Raw genomic sequence first — 16,473 nt, forward strand, 5'->3', positions numbered from 1 at the left:
CCCTGCCCAGCCTTCTTAAAACCCAGCGTGCTGGGTTCTCAGAAGCAACCTGCACATTAAGAAGGTAGAGAGAAATGGCAAAAGGGATATTTCAGAAACGCTCACTAGGACCAGAGCTGAGAATGATTAACTCCCTTGTTTAGAGGCTGCAGCACAGAGAGACCGGGTAATTTGTCTGTGGTTGCACAGCTCTGGGGATGGAACCAGGGATCTGTACAGTTTGGCTCTAGAGCTTCTATTAGGGGCTCTCATGGTTAAGAGCGTTAGCTTTGGTCCCTAGCAGATTAAGCTGTGTGGCTTGGACAAGTGCTACTTCTCTGGGCCTCATGTTCCTAAGCAGTGGGCATAACCCTAGATCCTGCTCCATTAAGGAGGTGCTGGAAGACAGAACAGATGAAGAACTTAGCACAGTGTCTGGTACAGAGGAAGCCCTCAGTAGCCACCTTGCCCCCGGCATGCCCTGAGCCTCCCTTTGTCATCTTTCAAATAGGTGTTCAAAGTCTTAAACTACATAGGAAATGCCACTTACTTCATGAGTAACTCGGAGTCTGACTTCACCTCCTGTCCTGCTCATGTTAGGAAGTAGGATTTGGCTGGAATGAAAAAAGTGCTGAGTCCTCAGAGATTGGATTGCATCAGGTTTTACAAAATCAACTCGACCTGGAAGTACTATTCTTAGAATACTGAATTTTAAAAATTGCAATTGACCATTATAGCTTCCTCATGGAAGGTGTGATACAGAAGCCTCAGCAAGGGAGGCGGGTAGTAGCGGCATCGGCCTTGTCCTTTCAGCAAGACCCGCAGACAACCCACCCTCCCCAGTCTCCTCCCGCGGAGAATGGTCCCACAGGAGCTCTCAGCAGTTGCTCCTGTGTGACTGCCTCCTTCCGGGATGTCTGTCTCCTCTTCAGCTGCTCAGAGTCTGCGAGTTCTAGAAGCTTTGCTTTTGTGGTGTGGTCGGCCTGTGGCTGAATCCTTGCCCCTCGGAGGTGCCCTACCAGCCGAGGCTGAGATACATCTGGGGGTGTTTATGGCAGTCAGCAGTTGGGGGCAGCAGTGGCTCACCAGCTTGTGACCCTGTGACTGAGGGGAGAGTTAGGAGGGTCTCTTCTTTAACCTCCCCTGGAGAACTCTGGAAACTCTGATCTCCATTGTCAAACAGTCAGACAGAGCTCTTCCCGTTCCTCAAACACCCGAAGCGTCCTGCCTGTGCTCAAATTATTCCCTCTGATTAAACCCACCTCCCAACTCCTGCCCGTCAAGTCCCACCCTTCGAGGCCCTATCAGATTTCTCCTCCCCTGGTAAGCCTTTTCCCTTGTTCTGATGGGCTGTGGCTTTGCCTCTTTTGGAATGTCTTCTAGCACTTTCTCTCTTTTCTGACACTAACTGAATCATGCTTCAGTTTATAGTCACTGCCTACTCTTCTTCGAAAGGCTCTGATCTGGTGAGTGGGAGCTCCTGTTCATCTTTGTATCCCCCCAGTGCCTTACAGAGCAAGCACTCAATTTGGGTTTGTTGAACTTGGCCGAGTGATATATTTCTACACCAGGGTAAATGAATGTGGAATTGGTGGGTAACACCAGACTAGTGTTTTCCAGAGTGTTCTCTGTAGAAAAATAGTCCCCAGGACATTCTGTAAAATGCAGCCTCTCAGGTCAGAGAAGCCTGTGAAAGGTGGAACGTTATGTGCATCCTTAGAAATTCACAATGCACCTTAGAATGTGGAATGTTCCGAGAAGTTCTGCAGTAGACAATCTGGTTAATTATCATTTAACACCAGTAGCATTTCCCCACCATATCTGAGATCGTAACTCTCAGTATCTCAAGGGACTACCGTTTACAGAATGCGTGTTTGAAAATTCTTGAGTACACTTTCACCAGAGTCATGAAGATCATGTTCCGGTACTTTCCCCCCAGTATCCCGGATACTGAGCTTCCTTGAAAAAAAAAGATGATCTATTACCCAAGGCTGCTGTCTTCCACGGAGCCCCCCTACAGGAGCGGGTGAAACATGCCTCTGCTTTAATTGTGTGGTGCGCCTGTGTGTGTTGTCTCAGACTCTGTGTCTGGAGCCTACTTCTGGGGCCTTGGAAAACCTCAAATAACATCAGCAACATTTGATTAATGAGCAGCTGTTTTAGGCAACCTCAAACAATGGTGACATGATATCAATAAAAGGAGTTAAAAAATGGCAAGGAGACTGAAAGACAAGTGAAAGACTGGAGGCTTGAAGAAACTGACTCATTGCACGGGGGGCACTGGGAGAAATTGCCTTTTCTCTTACAGCATGTTCCTCATCGCCTTGTTCCCATGATGGCACTTGCCTTCTTGACAACACCGGATCTTACAAGTGTGCCTGCCTGGCAGGCTACACCGGGCAGCACTGTGAAAATCGTGAGTTTGCCTCCGGAGTGGGAGTTAAGGTGTCACGTGGGGCTGGCGTGGAGAGGGTTTGGGGAGCTTGCCGGGGGTGTTCCCTGCTGTCTACCATGGTCCCCCCAAGATGGTGGATAATGTGGGCTTTCCCATTGAGTGGATCTCAAGAGGGCTGGGCTACCTTTGAGTCAGGATGTCTGGAACCACCCAGTTTTGTCCTCAACTGCTGCAAATACCTCTCAGAAAGATACGCCTTCAGTGGCCTTGAATAATATTCCGAGCTCAAACACAGTGAGAAAGTGTCAACAGTAGAAAGCCACCATCATACACCCACCTGGGGCCCAGCGTCTGAACTCCCTGTCCATCCCATGATCCAAATTTTGGAGTCATGCCAGCTGTGGAATTCCACACATGGTTCTCTAGGACAGCTCCCCTTCTGCTGTCACCACTCAAGTCCCACCTCCTGCCTGAGCTGTATCCTGGCTGTCCCATTGAGTCACCCACACTCTCCAGTTCTTGCAGACAGAAGTCAGAAGCAAAACCACAGTAGTATTACCAAACCAAACTTGGGTCTGCTCGCCCACGTGCAGTGAAGCCAATCTACTGACACCGGGTTGTGGGGAAGGAAAGTGCAGTATTTATTGTAGGGCACCCTACAAGGAATCCAGGACAGCTAGGGCTAGGAAAAGCCAGAGCTCCCCGAAGGGTTTCAGCAAAGCATTTTTAAAGGCCAGGTGAGGGAGGGCGGGTCACAGCGTATGTGATCAGCTCGTGCACAATTCTCTGATCAGTTGATGGTGAGGTAGCAGGGTGGTGTTAGAGGGAGTAACATGATCAGTCCTTAGGTGCCAGTAGGTCTGGGAGCTACACGCCCAATGATCATCATCCTTTAGCATCTGTAAAACAACTCAGGAAACGTGCACCAGTTACTATTATCTAGGTACTTCAGAGAGGAGCTGCAGCGGAGGATATGGGGGAGGAGTCTGTCCCGGGAAGGCCCCACAGGGTCCTGCTCAGCTACAGTAGCCCTCATTAACCCTGGTTCAACCAAACAGCAGAAATAAGAAGGAACAAACACAAAGAAATAGCTCACTCAGAAGCAGGTAGAAGTTTCTAATTCATGTTCTTGAAAGGCAGATCGTGACTCTTCTCCGATATTAGACCCAAACTTTTGCCAGAGGAGAGAAACTAGAACATGTATCTGATAGGGCAAATCCATCGCCCTGGAGAAGGGTACGAACGCTGACCACTGCCCACGGCAGCATCAGGTGACATCCAGCCCAGCGGTGCGGTACCCAGGACTGTGCCATTGGCAGAGAGGAACTTAAACACTATGACTAGAAATCACCTGTCAAGGGTCTCTGGTAACCAAGACCCTGTGTATGTCCTAACAGAAGTTTGAGACTTAAAACAGGTGCCACAGACTGCAGCCATCAGCACGGAATGAGACGTTTGGAAGGGCAAGAGGAATAAAAATTTGGGGAAAGCCAAGGAGGGCAGCTAATGACTTAGGCAGGGTTCCCCTGAAGCAAATGTGTGGACATGCCCCCAGGAGAAGCTGGTGAGGGAGTGGGCAAGCTGGGCCAGAAGGGAAGGAAGCCAGGCAGAGTCATGATTTCAGGCAAAATCCCAGCCTTAGTTTTAACAGGCAATGGAATCTGGAATGTGAAGTACATCTCAGACTGTGTCCTGGCTTTAATGCAAGGCAGCTGGGCTTTCATAGCCCAACTGCAATTGGTGACTGGCTAAGGACTGCCTTGGGCGAGCAGGACGTGCTGAAGTTTCTACACGTGTGCCAGAGTGGTTCCAATAACCCTTGAGCAGTGGAAGAGTTGGTAGGTGCAGGCTATTGGAAGTAAAACAGTATAGACTGGGCAGGGGACAGAAGGTAAAGGGCATCCAAGGACAGAGCACCAGCAGTGTTTGCTACCATCACTTCTAACTAGCGTGCACAGGTAACTTTGGGGTCATCCTGTATATAAGGGGCCTGGTCTGACAGCTTTCAATAAAGTTCATGCATTGTTTCAATTAATTTCATGAACTTGCCTTGCAAACAATGTAGACAGAGGCCAGTTTCAGTAGTGTGTCCTTGAGTGTACATTTCATTCCACTCAAAGCACTCCTTGCTTTGGCACAGCTGACCTGAGTGTGATTATGCCAGATTCTTAGAAAATGATGTTCTGCTTTGTAGTTCCTGCCTCGTTTAAGTTCACTGGGTTGTGTGCAAGGTGGAGAAGAGAAATGTTACTTTCCCTTTGTTTCAAGAATCTGTATATAGAGTGATTCTGGAGTCTTGACAATGGCAAATCCTGAGCTCTACCCTTTAGATGCAGAGGGGGAACAAAAAAGGAAGGCTTGAATTCTTGGTGAACTAACTGTATGATATTAAAGCTTTGATAAATAAAGGTAAAATTGGAGTGAAGTAAAACATCACCAAATTAGTCAAAATGCCTTTAAGAAGCTGGGTCAAATCATGGGGGCTGGGGGGGTGGAGGGAGGGAAGGAAATTGGTCCAAAAGTTGTGAGTAAAATATTTATGAGTAGCCTTTGAGCCAAAAAAGGACTTCTCATCATTGTTATTCTATCCAGCAAAAAACCCAAACAAAACAATTAACCATGACAAAAAAGAATGTAAAATATGTCATTATGAACTGATTCATAGCTTGGTTCAAAAGCTGTCTCGAATCACTTTTGGTCTCAAATCTCTTTTGGTCTCAAAACACCAGCATAGATGGACAAGAGAATTCTTCCTAGCTACTTTACAAAATGTTGTTCAAAAACCGTGATTCCCTTAGTACCGTATAATTGTGACTGGGTGAAGATATTGGTGGTGGATATCTGATATGCCATTTGCTGGCATCAATGTAGGGGACCAAATGTTTGATTATTTTCTATAAGATTTAGGTCTGTTTTTCCTTTTAGGAAATTCAGCATGAATTCCAACTAACTCAGTGAGGGAATTATCACAATTGGCTGTGGCAGTTGACCTTGTAATTTCTGAACAAAGGTAAACCATTTTTCCAGAGCAGTCTATCATCTAGAAAAAGAAAAAAGAAAAAAAAAAAAGCTTTACTTTATTGTTTTTCTCATGAGTATATCAAAAAACAGAACAAACCTCCCTGGAGGAAATTCTTTCAAAATTAATAAGAAACTGAAGCATTCTGGAATTCTCCAAATTCTAAATTGTCCAAATTGGACTTGGCATATGTTTTTTAAAAAAATGGCTTTAAAAGCGCCAAAGCCAATATTAATGAGAATTCCATCTTTTGTTTATGTAGTACCAAATCTGATGAGGGGAAACCACTTCATAGTTGCTGCTTTAATGCACTGCTTTCCTAAAGGTTTTGTGGAAAGGTAGATGATCCTTTAAGCAAATGAAGGATTTGAAGTACAGGGTGCAAGACACTGATCTCAGTCAAATTCAAAACCAGAGGCCAGAATTCCTCATTTCCCACGTTGTTCACAATCTCTCTGACACCATTCTCACCACCTGCTTGATGAGACTCCAGGTGATGGATTGATGAGCTGTGGTTACCATCCTGTCTCATTATCAAGTCCTCCCAGAGGGCTTCCCTTCCCAGGTAAAGCCCACCTGTCTCTCTTTCCTAGAGAGTCCCGATTGACTGTCTCTTGATATGAGCTATTCTCTTTATTTTCTTTGTGTATGTATATGTTGGTTGAGTGGGAGTGGAATAGAAATAGATTTTCTACTAAACTACAGAAGAAATATATACTTGTAAAAATAATCACAGTACAGAGGTGTATAAAATAAAAAGAGAACGTTGTTTTCCCTGACCAATCCCGGTCCCCGGGGGAACCACTGTTAACAGCTAGGTGAGTACCCTTCCAAACTTTTTTCTATGACATGCAAACCTAGGTTGTCTATATGTTTTCAACTGGGGGAGATTTTGTCCCCTGCTCCCACCCCCAGTGGACTTTTGGCAAACTGGAAACTTTATTGGTTGTCATAATAGCAAGGGGGGAGGGTGCTACTGACATTTGGTGAGGCCAGGGATGCTGCAAAACATCCTACAATACACAGGACAGCCTCCACCACGAAGAGTTATGTGGCCCAAAGATCAGTAGTGCCAAGGTTGAGAAACCCTGTTTTAAACAAAAGTGGATTAAAGTATACATACAATTTTTCAACTTTTTATTTTCCGTGCTCATGTCATAGATATTGTTTCCAGGTCATTCCTTGTTGGTCTCCCTCATGGGGGAAAAAAATGACTGCTGAGGACTCCATTGTATGGGTGTTTGTACAATCATATAATCACTCCACCCCTGAAGATGGACTTGATATCACGTTTAATATTTTGACTATTATGAAGAAAGCTGCAATGAATAGCCTAACATATGCTTCTTTGCTCACAGGTAGAGGTATTTTTGTAAGATAAGTTCCTAGTTGTTGAACTGTTAGTCCAAAGGGCACACACGTATTTAAACTTTGGAGAGTTGTCAAAATGGCCACCGAAAGGTTTGACCAGATTACAAGATGAACCATTTTAAATGCCAGTCCTCAAAATAAGAATCAGAACTTGCAGGTCAGAAGCCAGGGTCTATTCTCGTCAAGCTGGAAATGGATTTATTTTAGAAGGAATTCTGTGGGTCTGAGGGGAGATGTCTCGTTCAGATTTTGTGTTGTAGTAGGTGAAGAATAAGATACTGTCAACACAGGTTTGCCCTGTTCGGTTCGGGAGAGGGTGCAAGAGCCCCGAGGACAATCTTCAAGGACGGCTACCCCAGCCTTCTCCTCAAATTGTTTTCCAAGGAGCAACAACCTTCCCCTGCTCCCAGGTGACCTCCTCTGAGAACAAAAAGAGGGGAGTGGCCCCTCCTCGGCTTTGAGGCCAAGCTAACCTCCTGCCAGTACCCTCCCTGGGCCACCATGTAAGAAACTGGGGCCCCTTTTTTTTCCCTCTGAAATTTCCTGTTTCTTTGTATGGAACACGAGGACAAAATAAGTTCTTGAGTAAATGGTCGGGATCTTGTTTTGAAAAAAGTGGAGAGCGAGGGATTCATTGCCCCGCTCCAGTTTCCATGTTGCCTTTGTTCCTCTGGCCCAGTTGACGGTGCCGGGGTCTCCCCCCTGCATCCTAATGAAGGGTGATGAAACGGGCTAAATCTTGGGGCACAATGCTCATACTGCGGGCTCTGACGCGCCTTTGAACAACACGACTCGGCTTCCACCAATTAAAGAAAAATGGTGTCTCTGGATTCATTGGGGTTTTGGAGCATCAAAAGGTCTCCCACTAGCCTGTCCCAAGGACTGGGAAGAAAAGAGCCCAGGATGAGAGGCACACTTTATACTTCAGCTTCAAAGGGCCAACCCACATTTCTCATCAGAATAAGTGATTGGGAACTTTGGGGTTTTCAAGGAGACGTTAACACTGATGCAGTGAGGATGTACTGAGACCCCCTAGTGGGTCACAGTTCCCTCTCCCATCACAGATAAATCATGTGCCTCAGGTTTGCTGGAATTAATGCAAATTCTTGTAAGATCTCTTAGGGGAGGTGTGGTAAAAATGGAATTATTTCACTGGCTTTTTTACAGTTCTAAAGGCCTATTTCATCCTTAACATGTGGAAGACAGGTGCACCTTTGTTCACAGTGAGATGATGCAATCCTGGGTGAAGAGCTTGCACTCTGGTCAGAAAGACTTTGGTTTGGTTGTAAGCCTGCAATTTACCAGCCCAGTAAATCTCGAGCAAGTCATTCATCTCCTATGAGCCTCAGTTTTGCCACGTATAGGTTCCAGGAAAATATTATCTAATTCTTCTTAGGGGTGATGGCAGGGATGGAATGAGATGATCCATGTAAGGCACTTATATATTGATATTGATGTTATTATACTGAATAATAGAAGCGGTTATTCTTATTACTACCTTTGGCCCCATGTGGCCATTGAAAAGTTTGGAAGAAAGCCGGGATTCTCTAGACAAGGGGTTAGGGTAACAGCACTAGTTTCTACAAACTAGATGATCATGACAAACCTTTCTTAGAGTCCTAGGGTTTAAGAAAATTATCACAAGACTTTCTAAGTTTTCTCTGTGAACCCTTCCTCCTGAATGAGGACGAGTTCACAGAAAACTTAGAAAGTTTTAGAAACTCTCCTCCAGACGCTAAGTATCGCTACCATTACACCAGTGTCCAGGCAAGAAAGATCGGGTTTTAAAGGACAAGTTGGGGCTTCCCTGGTGGCGCAGTGGTTGAGAATCCGCCTGCCGATGCAGGAGACACGGGTTCGTGCCCTGGTCCGGGAAGATCCCACATGCCGCGGAGCAACTAAGCCCGTGAGCCATGGCCGCTGAGCCTGTGCGTCCGGAGCCTGTGCTCCGCAACGGGAGAGGCCACAACAGTGAGAGGCCCGCATACCGCAAAAAAAAAAAAAAAAAAAAAAAAAAAAGGACAAGTAGATACTGCCAGTGCCATTGTCATAAAGGAACCCTGGATCCCAGGAGAAGACATGCACATTGCCATGATGGGTGGGGAGTCTCTGTAACCAGAACGCCAGGAAGGGGCTGTTAGAGGTGATAAGTGGAACAATGTCAGGGGGAACTAGATTGGGAAACTCCAGAGCAGGTGGCCCCAAGCATCATGTTTTCTAGTCAGCCTCCTCTTTTTCTCATGGGACTTTTTAATAGTCACTCATTTAACATGGGGTGGGCTGTATGTCAGTCCCCCGTGGTTATGCAGGAAACCAAAGCTCCAGAGCATCCCTTACACATTTTATTAGAGTCCCAGGGTAGAAAAGAGAATACACAGTCTGCCCTGAGAGGGTATGAAGGGTATAGGGGTAACCCCACGGAAAACAGTCCTGGGGAATCCGTAGTTGTTACCCACCAGCACTTGGTAACCCAGAGCCTTCAGAGAGTGGAGGAGCCCGGAAAGATGACTAGCTAGTGGACTGCTTACTTCTTACACATCCCCCATACCTGAGCCTCCCACCTCCTCACCCTCCCTAACGTGGAGATGAATCTCTGCCATCCTTCGTAGCATGTTTACAGGGATGCTGTCTCATTTGGATTTAGATCTGGAAAGCCAAAGAGGTCACTGAACACAGTAGAAGCTGCCCTTGTATAGTTATCAAGGTGTTTGTTTGTTTGCTTTTATAATTTAGGGGAAAATTTCCTTTACATTTGGATCATTCCTGCTTGGTAAATCTGAGTCTACATAAACGCAGTGGCATTTTAGTGTTAACTCTGCTGGGATCCATGCGCCTGTGGCCTCTAAACCGAGGCATTGCCTCCTCTCATTCAGAGTAAGATGGTTGGGGTTAGTATATACGGGATGCATTTTGCTAGTCAGTAATTGCTTTAGTTATGGATGGCATTCCAGCCAAATAATAAGAGGACAGGTCAGGCCTCCTAAACAACTCTCCAGCCTGACTGTCTCCAAGAGTTTGGGGTGGAGTTCCCATGAGTGTGGAATGGGCCACGTCCACCATTGTTTTACTAAGACTTTGCTTCCACTTGCCTGCTCCTTGTTGAGGCCCCCTTGGCTTTTGCTTTGGCAGACGAGGTCACTGAGGCAGGACTTAATGCAGGGGGTGGATTTTATTTTGGTTTTGGGTTAAGAGGTAAGCCATTAGAGCTGGGATGGACTGTAAGCCCATGCAGGGAAGTGGGAGGAAGTTGCAAAGAGTAGAAGAACTTGAGAGCAAAGCAGAATTAACTTCTGATGGAAACAAACATCCCTGCTGTCACAGACCCTGAGACTCCAGCCCCTTGACAAAGGCTACAGAGTTCCCACTTTTCCTTAAATCCTCCTGCCTTGGGGGTGTTCACTACCTGTCCCTCACCCTGCTTCAGAAGGTGAAGGCTTCCTCTCTGCAAAACACAAGATAGCCTTATTGGTATCCAAGTATTAAAAATTACAACAGTAGTTATTCTCACGATTCTCAATATAGGTCAAGCTCTGTGCTTTATGTGACACTGTCTCATTTCATTGTCACGACATCCCCCTGGGGTAGGTACTATTATCCTCCCCACTTTGCAGATTCATCCAGCCAGACATTTTTGAGTGTCTGTTAGGTATCAGGCACTGAGGAGATAAAGCAGGGCTCTTTGGTATATTTTCCCCCTTCATTAGGCAGGACTGTCAACCAATTCCTATCTTAGCCTTTCTCTGGTGCAGAGGAGAGTGGTAATGCTGTACATTTCCCAGTGGCAACTTTTTCTAGAAAGGCCTTTGGTAATGGTGATGGTGGTGAGAATTACTAAGGTGGCAGGATCTCTTAGGACTCACATGTTCTCAGAAGCTCAGGACTCCTCGGCAAGGTCATTATCTTCATCCCCAAGGCTAAACAGAATAGTATTGCCTTGTTTGGGCCATTTTCATTGGGATGTATTTTATATTTGAAAAGTTGACCATGAATGCCATGGGGGACATCTCCCCTGATAGTTTAGTGTTATTACCCACCCCGCCCCACAGCCCCATCCCCAGGAGCTGACTCAGAAACCTTCTGAGATTTGTGGGAGCCCTAAGAGGACTTACTGAGCACATCGGCTAGGTAGAAGATGGCTAAGTTTCTATAGTTATGTCGGTTGCTCATCGGCTCTACCAAATGAGGATGTGTGAGGTTCATTGTTTTGTTTTTTGCAATTAATTTTTATTGGAGTATAGTTGCTTTACAATGTTGTGTTACTTTTTGCTGTACGGCAAAGTGAATCAGCTGTACGTATACACATATCCCCTCTTTTTGGATTTCCTTCCCATTTAGGTCACCCTCGGAGCATTGAGTAGAGTTCCCTGTGCTCTACAGTAGGTTCTCATTAGCTCTCTATTTTATACATAGTAGTGTATATATATGTCAATCCCAATCTCCCAATTCATACCACCCCCACAAAAAGACCAGAACTTTCTGAGGATTTTTTGAAGCTGACCCATCTCTTCGGCACAGGGAGTTTCAGCTGTCTAATGAAATAGGCCATCCAAATACCAGAAAAGTGGTATCCAAAAGACACAGTGTACCCAAAGCCAAGGACAATACTGATTAAGATCAAATAGCTAATTGTAAGCCTCAGCCTCCAAATTGCTGCCAGACGAACAACTAGCAGTGTGTGCAGTCCAAGTATAATTTCACATGGATAGTCTCATTCACAACTTTGGAAGGCTGGAAAACATCAGGGCGGCAGGGTTCCATTGGCTGGACAGGGATAAAAAGGGTTTTCAGTGGGGGTTTATATCACCAGTTGGTATCATTATTCCTGGTTGGGGGAGACCTTTGTGGAAGTAAAAGATATTGGGTCCAGAGGCACCAGACGCAGATATTAGCTGAATAGGAAGAAGCGAGGAAGAGATGCGAGCCTGTGCCATGGTTGTCTCTGGGTGTTGGTCTCAGATTAAGTTGGGTTTCCAGAATGAAGGAAGTCCCGATGAGAAAGTTAATGGCTTTCCCAAACAGAACTTTAATTCTGTCACAAGTGATTCCCTTGACTTTTTGACGAGTGAGAATGGGTGGATACCAAGAATATGTTAAGAATTGAGACTAACACCCCAGCTCACACAGCCAGCTAGATAATGGGGTAATGAATATTGTTGTCTTTGGATCTTTTTCCCTGGCTGGAACTCTCAAGATAATCTTACAGCTCTGAAACCCAGCTTCTGTTAAAGAGACAGAGTAGTCCTCTTAGTTTTTTGCTCAGGTGGCTCTCCGGCTACACTAAATATATCATTAATATAAAATGAGAGGAAAAAAGTATGCTTTTTTTAGGTGCAGTTTTGTAAATCACATCAAACCATTCCTGAAAGCAAGCAGGGTATAAATGATAATTAAAGTAAAACAATTTAGAAGTGGGACAGAAACAAACGACGGAGAACGGTAGGTGATGCAAGAAAATGAATCAACGAGATGGACAGCCAACAGCTCTTCACCAGTCTTGCTCTGCAGAGACTTACAGGGCTTCCAAAAGGCAAAGCGGTGATTGGATTCTTTGGTTCTTAGGGGCTTTTTCTAGATGTTGTCTCCAAATTTGAACTTACAGCTTTGAGACCAAAGGAAAAGACAAATATTCTTGAAGTCTGGTATACCATAGTGAAATTCTAGGCTCATTCACAAGAAGATAGTTTGTGAACGGGGATGTACCGGTAGAGAGCAATAGAATGGAGCAAGAGGTCTGTTTTCTTGCCACAGCTGGAACTGCTCCCTGAGTTTTGTGATTATTTGGGGAATGGGAAAGTGGGTCCACTCCCTAAATTAAGGATGAAGAGTGTGAACTTCCTTTTGTTATAGTCAATATAGTTGATCTGACAAGAGGGCACAAAAAAGTGGTATTATTTGTGTGCACCAAAAAGCTACTTTTCATTAAAATGTCTCTACATTATCCTGACATACTCCCTGATGTCTTCATCATTGTGTCCATTTCTTATAGACCTTCTGGACCTGGTCATATTAGCTACTTTATATTGAGTATGAATCTTTGCGTACCAATCAGGGGAGAAAAAGATACCACTTTATTTGCTTTAAATCAACTGAAATTCAAATCTGAGACCCATAATTCAGGCCCGTGAGAAGTTCTATACCCCAGGGTTGTAAAAAGGTCCCTGGCTTTCCACAGACAGCACCAAATCAGCAGGGAGAATCCTTGGATGGTGGATTCCGTGTCTACACTGTTTAGCTTAGGGAAGTCCATTGTCTTAGAGCACCTGATCCCTTCAGGTCAAAACAGCCCTGCTGGTGGGGGTGGGGGTAGGATGCTGGAGCCTGAGATATCTGTGGAGGCTGGAGAACCTCTGATGAGATTGGAGACCCTCTGATGAGATGCAGCCTTTCTAGCTGCAGTCATCCTCCCCAAGATCTCCCAGGAGTGCTAAAAGGCAAACAGGCCCCTATGCCCAGGGCGGAGATAACAACCTCTCTCGGGTCTCATCACCTCCCAGGAGTGTCGCCCTAGGGAGGCATGAGGGGCTCTGGTACTCAGGGCTAAGAAAACAGCAGAGCTGTCTTAGCTTAGGTTCTCCCCAAACCAGACCCTGAGCCACATTTGGGTCCAAATGATTTATTAAAGGAAGTACTCTCAGGATCAACCAGTAAGAGAATTGCAGAAGCAAAATAGGAAAGAGGAAAAAACCCAGCATGAGTGATTTCAACTGAACTCCCAGACTCAGCCTGATCCTGTGGGCTGCTGGGAAGTGTAAATTATACCTCGAGAAACAGGAGTTGGGCTTTTGTACTTCCACACCCGTCAGTCACTGGCTACAGCCAACCCTGGGGTGGGCATGAGGGAACAAACATTTAGGCATTTTTCATATGGGCCAGATGGTGCCCATGCCCAAGGGGCAGTCTTGTGAAGGTGGCAGGTGCCAGCTCTCAGCAGCAAAGCACACATGTAGAAGCTGAGTTGGTAAAAGGATTACAAGGAAACCTGGGTGGGGCACCAGTAGTGATCACTACAAGAACCATCCCAAAGCCATTGCATCTCCTCTGTAAAGTGGTATCACAGCGAACTGCTTAATACTGTTGCCCTGAGAAAAAAAGAAAACGAGGGAAGGTCTGTCTTTAAATGTTTATCTATCCCATAGAAATGCATCCCAAGAACTATTTTGTTCAAAAGATAGCCTGTAAAAGCATGCTAAACTTAATATGTTCATATCCCTGGGCCAAGTCCCAAAAGTAACAGAACAATGTGGTATTTATTACTAATTATGTAATATTTTACTTAGCAAAAAGCAAGAGCTTCACACCGGAGATGCAGATGTTTTAAATTCTCATTTGGCTTTGTGTGGAAACATCCATCCTACTGAGGAGAAATGAAATCCACAGTTCTTGAAAAATCAGATAGAAAAGAATCATGAGTCTGTTCAGTGGGGAGATACAAAGGTTTCTAAACAGAGAACCCACAGGGGTAAAAGAGAGGGAGTTTGGAAATCTAACCCCAGGGAGATGCTCTTTTGAGATGCAGACACTCTATGAACCCAACAGGTAGAAGTCTAAACAGGGAGAGAAAGGGATGGATAGAGGAAGTCTTAGAATTCTCTTCAAAAGCATCATAGGAGAGGGTACAGAAAGAAGAGAGAATAATGCCCAGTAGATGTTTGATATAGGAATATAATTTTAAGGCTTCATTACACAGGGTTAAAATAGATGAATGTACAGAGACCATGGTTGGTACCCAGAAGTCTGAATCAACACACTGGACCCAGACCTGGAAGCCCATCACATTACCAAGAAGCCCAAAAATATTGCTTTATACATGAATAGGCCCAATAATGGGCCTTTAGATTCCTTTATGGGTTTTTCTTTAAGGTGTATGAATTTGGGGAATTGATTTTTAGAGGCAATAGGGTGCTTTGTAAATAAAGGCAAAAAAGGGAATTAGAGACTACGTGTTGTTTAAATTACTCCTCAGAACCAGCCCAGCCAGAAAAGTGTTATTATCTCATTTTATAGATGAGAAAAGCAAGTCTTGGAGAAATTAAATAATTTTCCCAGGCCCTGGTTTATTAAGTGGAAGAATGAATATATTTTAGCCTTTATCCCTTCCACCCGCAAACAGACATTTGTTGAACACCTACTGAGTGCTTATTCTGGACACTGAGGACCAAATGATTATTTAAGCCTATAGCTATCTGATCCTGGAAAACATTGTTTTTCCACCAGAGTCTAGTGACAAAACTCATTTAAATCTGAGTTCATGGAAAGTTGGATTAGTCTGTGATTATGCAAGATGGTTAAAGAGATTGATTTTCATGGGTTGGAGAGGGTATGGGAACACACACACACAAAAAGGCATGAAGACTTGATACTAGATTTATAGGCTTAGTGGGGAGGACCCAAACCATTTTGCTTGATACTTTAAAAAATAATAACAATAGAAACAACAACAAAAATAAGAACAAACTTTTATGGCTGCATTTTCTGATTATTAAACTTCTAAAAAAAAGTAGAAAGAAGCAAAAAACATTCTCAGTGTTACAAGCCAGAGATCATGACTGTAATTATTTTATTTTATTTTTTTTGTGGTAAGAGGGCCTCTCACTGTTGTGGCCTCTCCCGTTGCGGAGCGCAGGCTCCGGACGCGCAGGCTCAGCGACCATGGCTCACGGGCCCAGCCGCTCCGCGGCATGTGGGATCTTCCCGGACCGGGGCACGAACCCGCGTCCCCTGCATCGGCAGGCGGACTCTCAACCACTGTGCCACCAGGGAAGCCCGACTGTAATTATTTTAAAGGATGTTCTTCCAGTCTTTTAACCCTTTGGATCCTTAAATTGTTTTTCTTTGGTTTTGGTTTTGAACAGTTTTATATGATATGTCTATGTGTGGTTTTCTTCATATTTATCTGGTTTGGGACTTTGTGAATCCGTAGGTTGATGTCTTTCATCAGAAAAATTTCAATTATTATCTCTTTACATATTGGTTTTGCTCCATTCTCTCTCTTTTCTTGTGGGATGCCAATTACACATATTTATTAACCTCCTCACTGTATCCTTACATTTTCCTTTCATTTTTCACTTTTTGACTCTTGGGGTTTATTCTGAATCTTTTTTTGAAGTTATCTTTCAGTTTGTTAATCCCCTTACACTGTATCCGGTTTGCTATTAAACTCAGCCACTGAATTTTTACTTTATGTCATTTTAACTTTTTGAGTTCTAGATTTCTCCTTTGGCTATTTTTTAAGGTTTTCAGTTTTCTACCAAAGTTCTCAAGTTTGTCTTTTATTTCCTTGAATATATTCAGTCTATTTATTTTTCAGTAGGGTCAGACAACTACATTATCTGAATCCTTTATGAATCTGTTTCTAATGTCTGCATCTCTCTTGCATTTCAGCCGTGTAGTCTCACCTTCCATTGAACCGTCACTTGGAAGCATCATTCAGCTCAACCCTGGTGACATTTCATGAGCATAACTTAAAACCAGATAAACAGTTCTCCATTCTAAGATTTTAGCAAGTTTAAAGTGCACCGTTGATTTAATTGTAGCTGTTCTGGGCATTGGGAGTAAAGAAATATTACAGGAAATGTAGGCATGTGACCTGATTTCAGACACATCACATTATAAAGGAATAGGCATTTAAGAATTATAGAAATACGGCAGAATTCCTCAGCCCTGGGCAGACCTGTTTTGGATATCTTGAGTCCGTTTCCCTTTAAATCTT

At 44.4% G+C, this 16,473-nt stretch overlaps 1 protein-coding gene across 2 annotated transcripts in view; it reads left to right on the top strand.

Annotated features, from left to right (window-relative positions):
- PAMR1 (peptidase domain containing associated with muscle regeneration 1) overlaps positions 1–16,473 on the top strand; it is a 170,393-nt gene that overhangs the window by 142,396 nt on the left and 11,524 nt on the right. For both annotated transcript variants that reach the window (XM_067038013.1, XM_059069944.2), the window contains exon 6: positions 2,288–2,395. In XM_067038013.1, coding sequence (XP_066894114.1) covers positions 2,288–2,395 — 108 coding nt within the window. The remainder of the gene's footprint in view (positions 1–2,287; positions 2,396–16,473) is intronic.

The sequence above is a fragment of the Kogia breviceps genome, chromosome 7, assembly GCF_026419965.1.
Source record: "Kogia breviceps isolate mKogBre1 chromosome 7, mKogBre1 haplotype 1, whole genome shotgun sequence".
In the NCBI taxonomy this organism is placed as follows: domain Eukaryota; kingdom Metazoa; phylum Chordata; class Mammalia; order Artiodactyla; family Physeteridae; genus Kogia; species Kogia breviceps.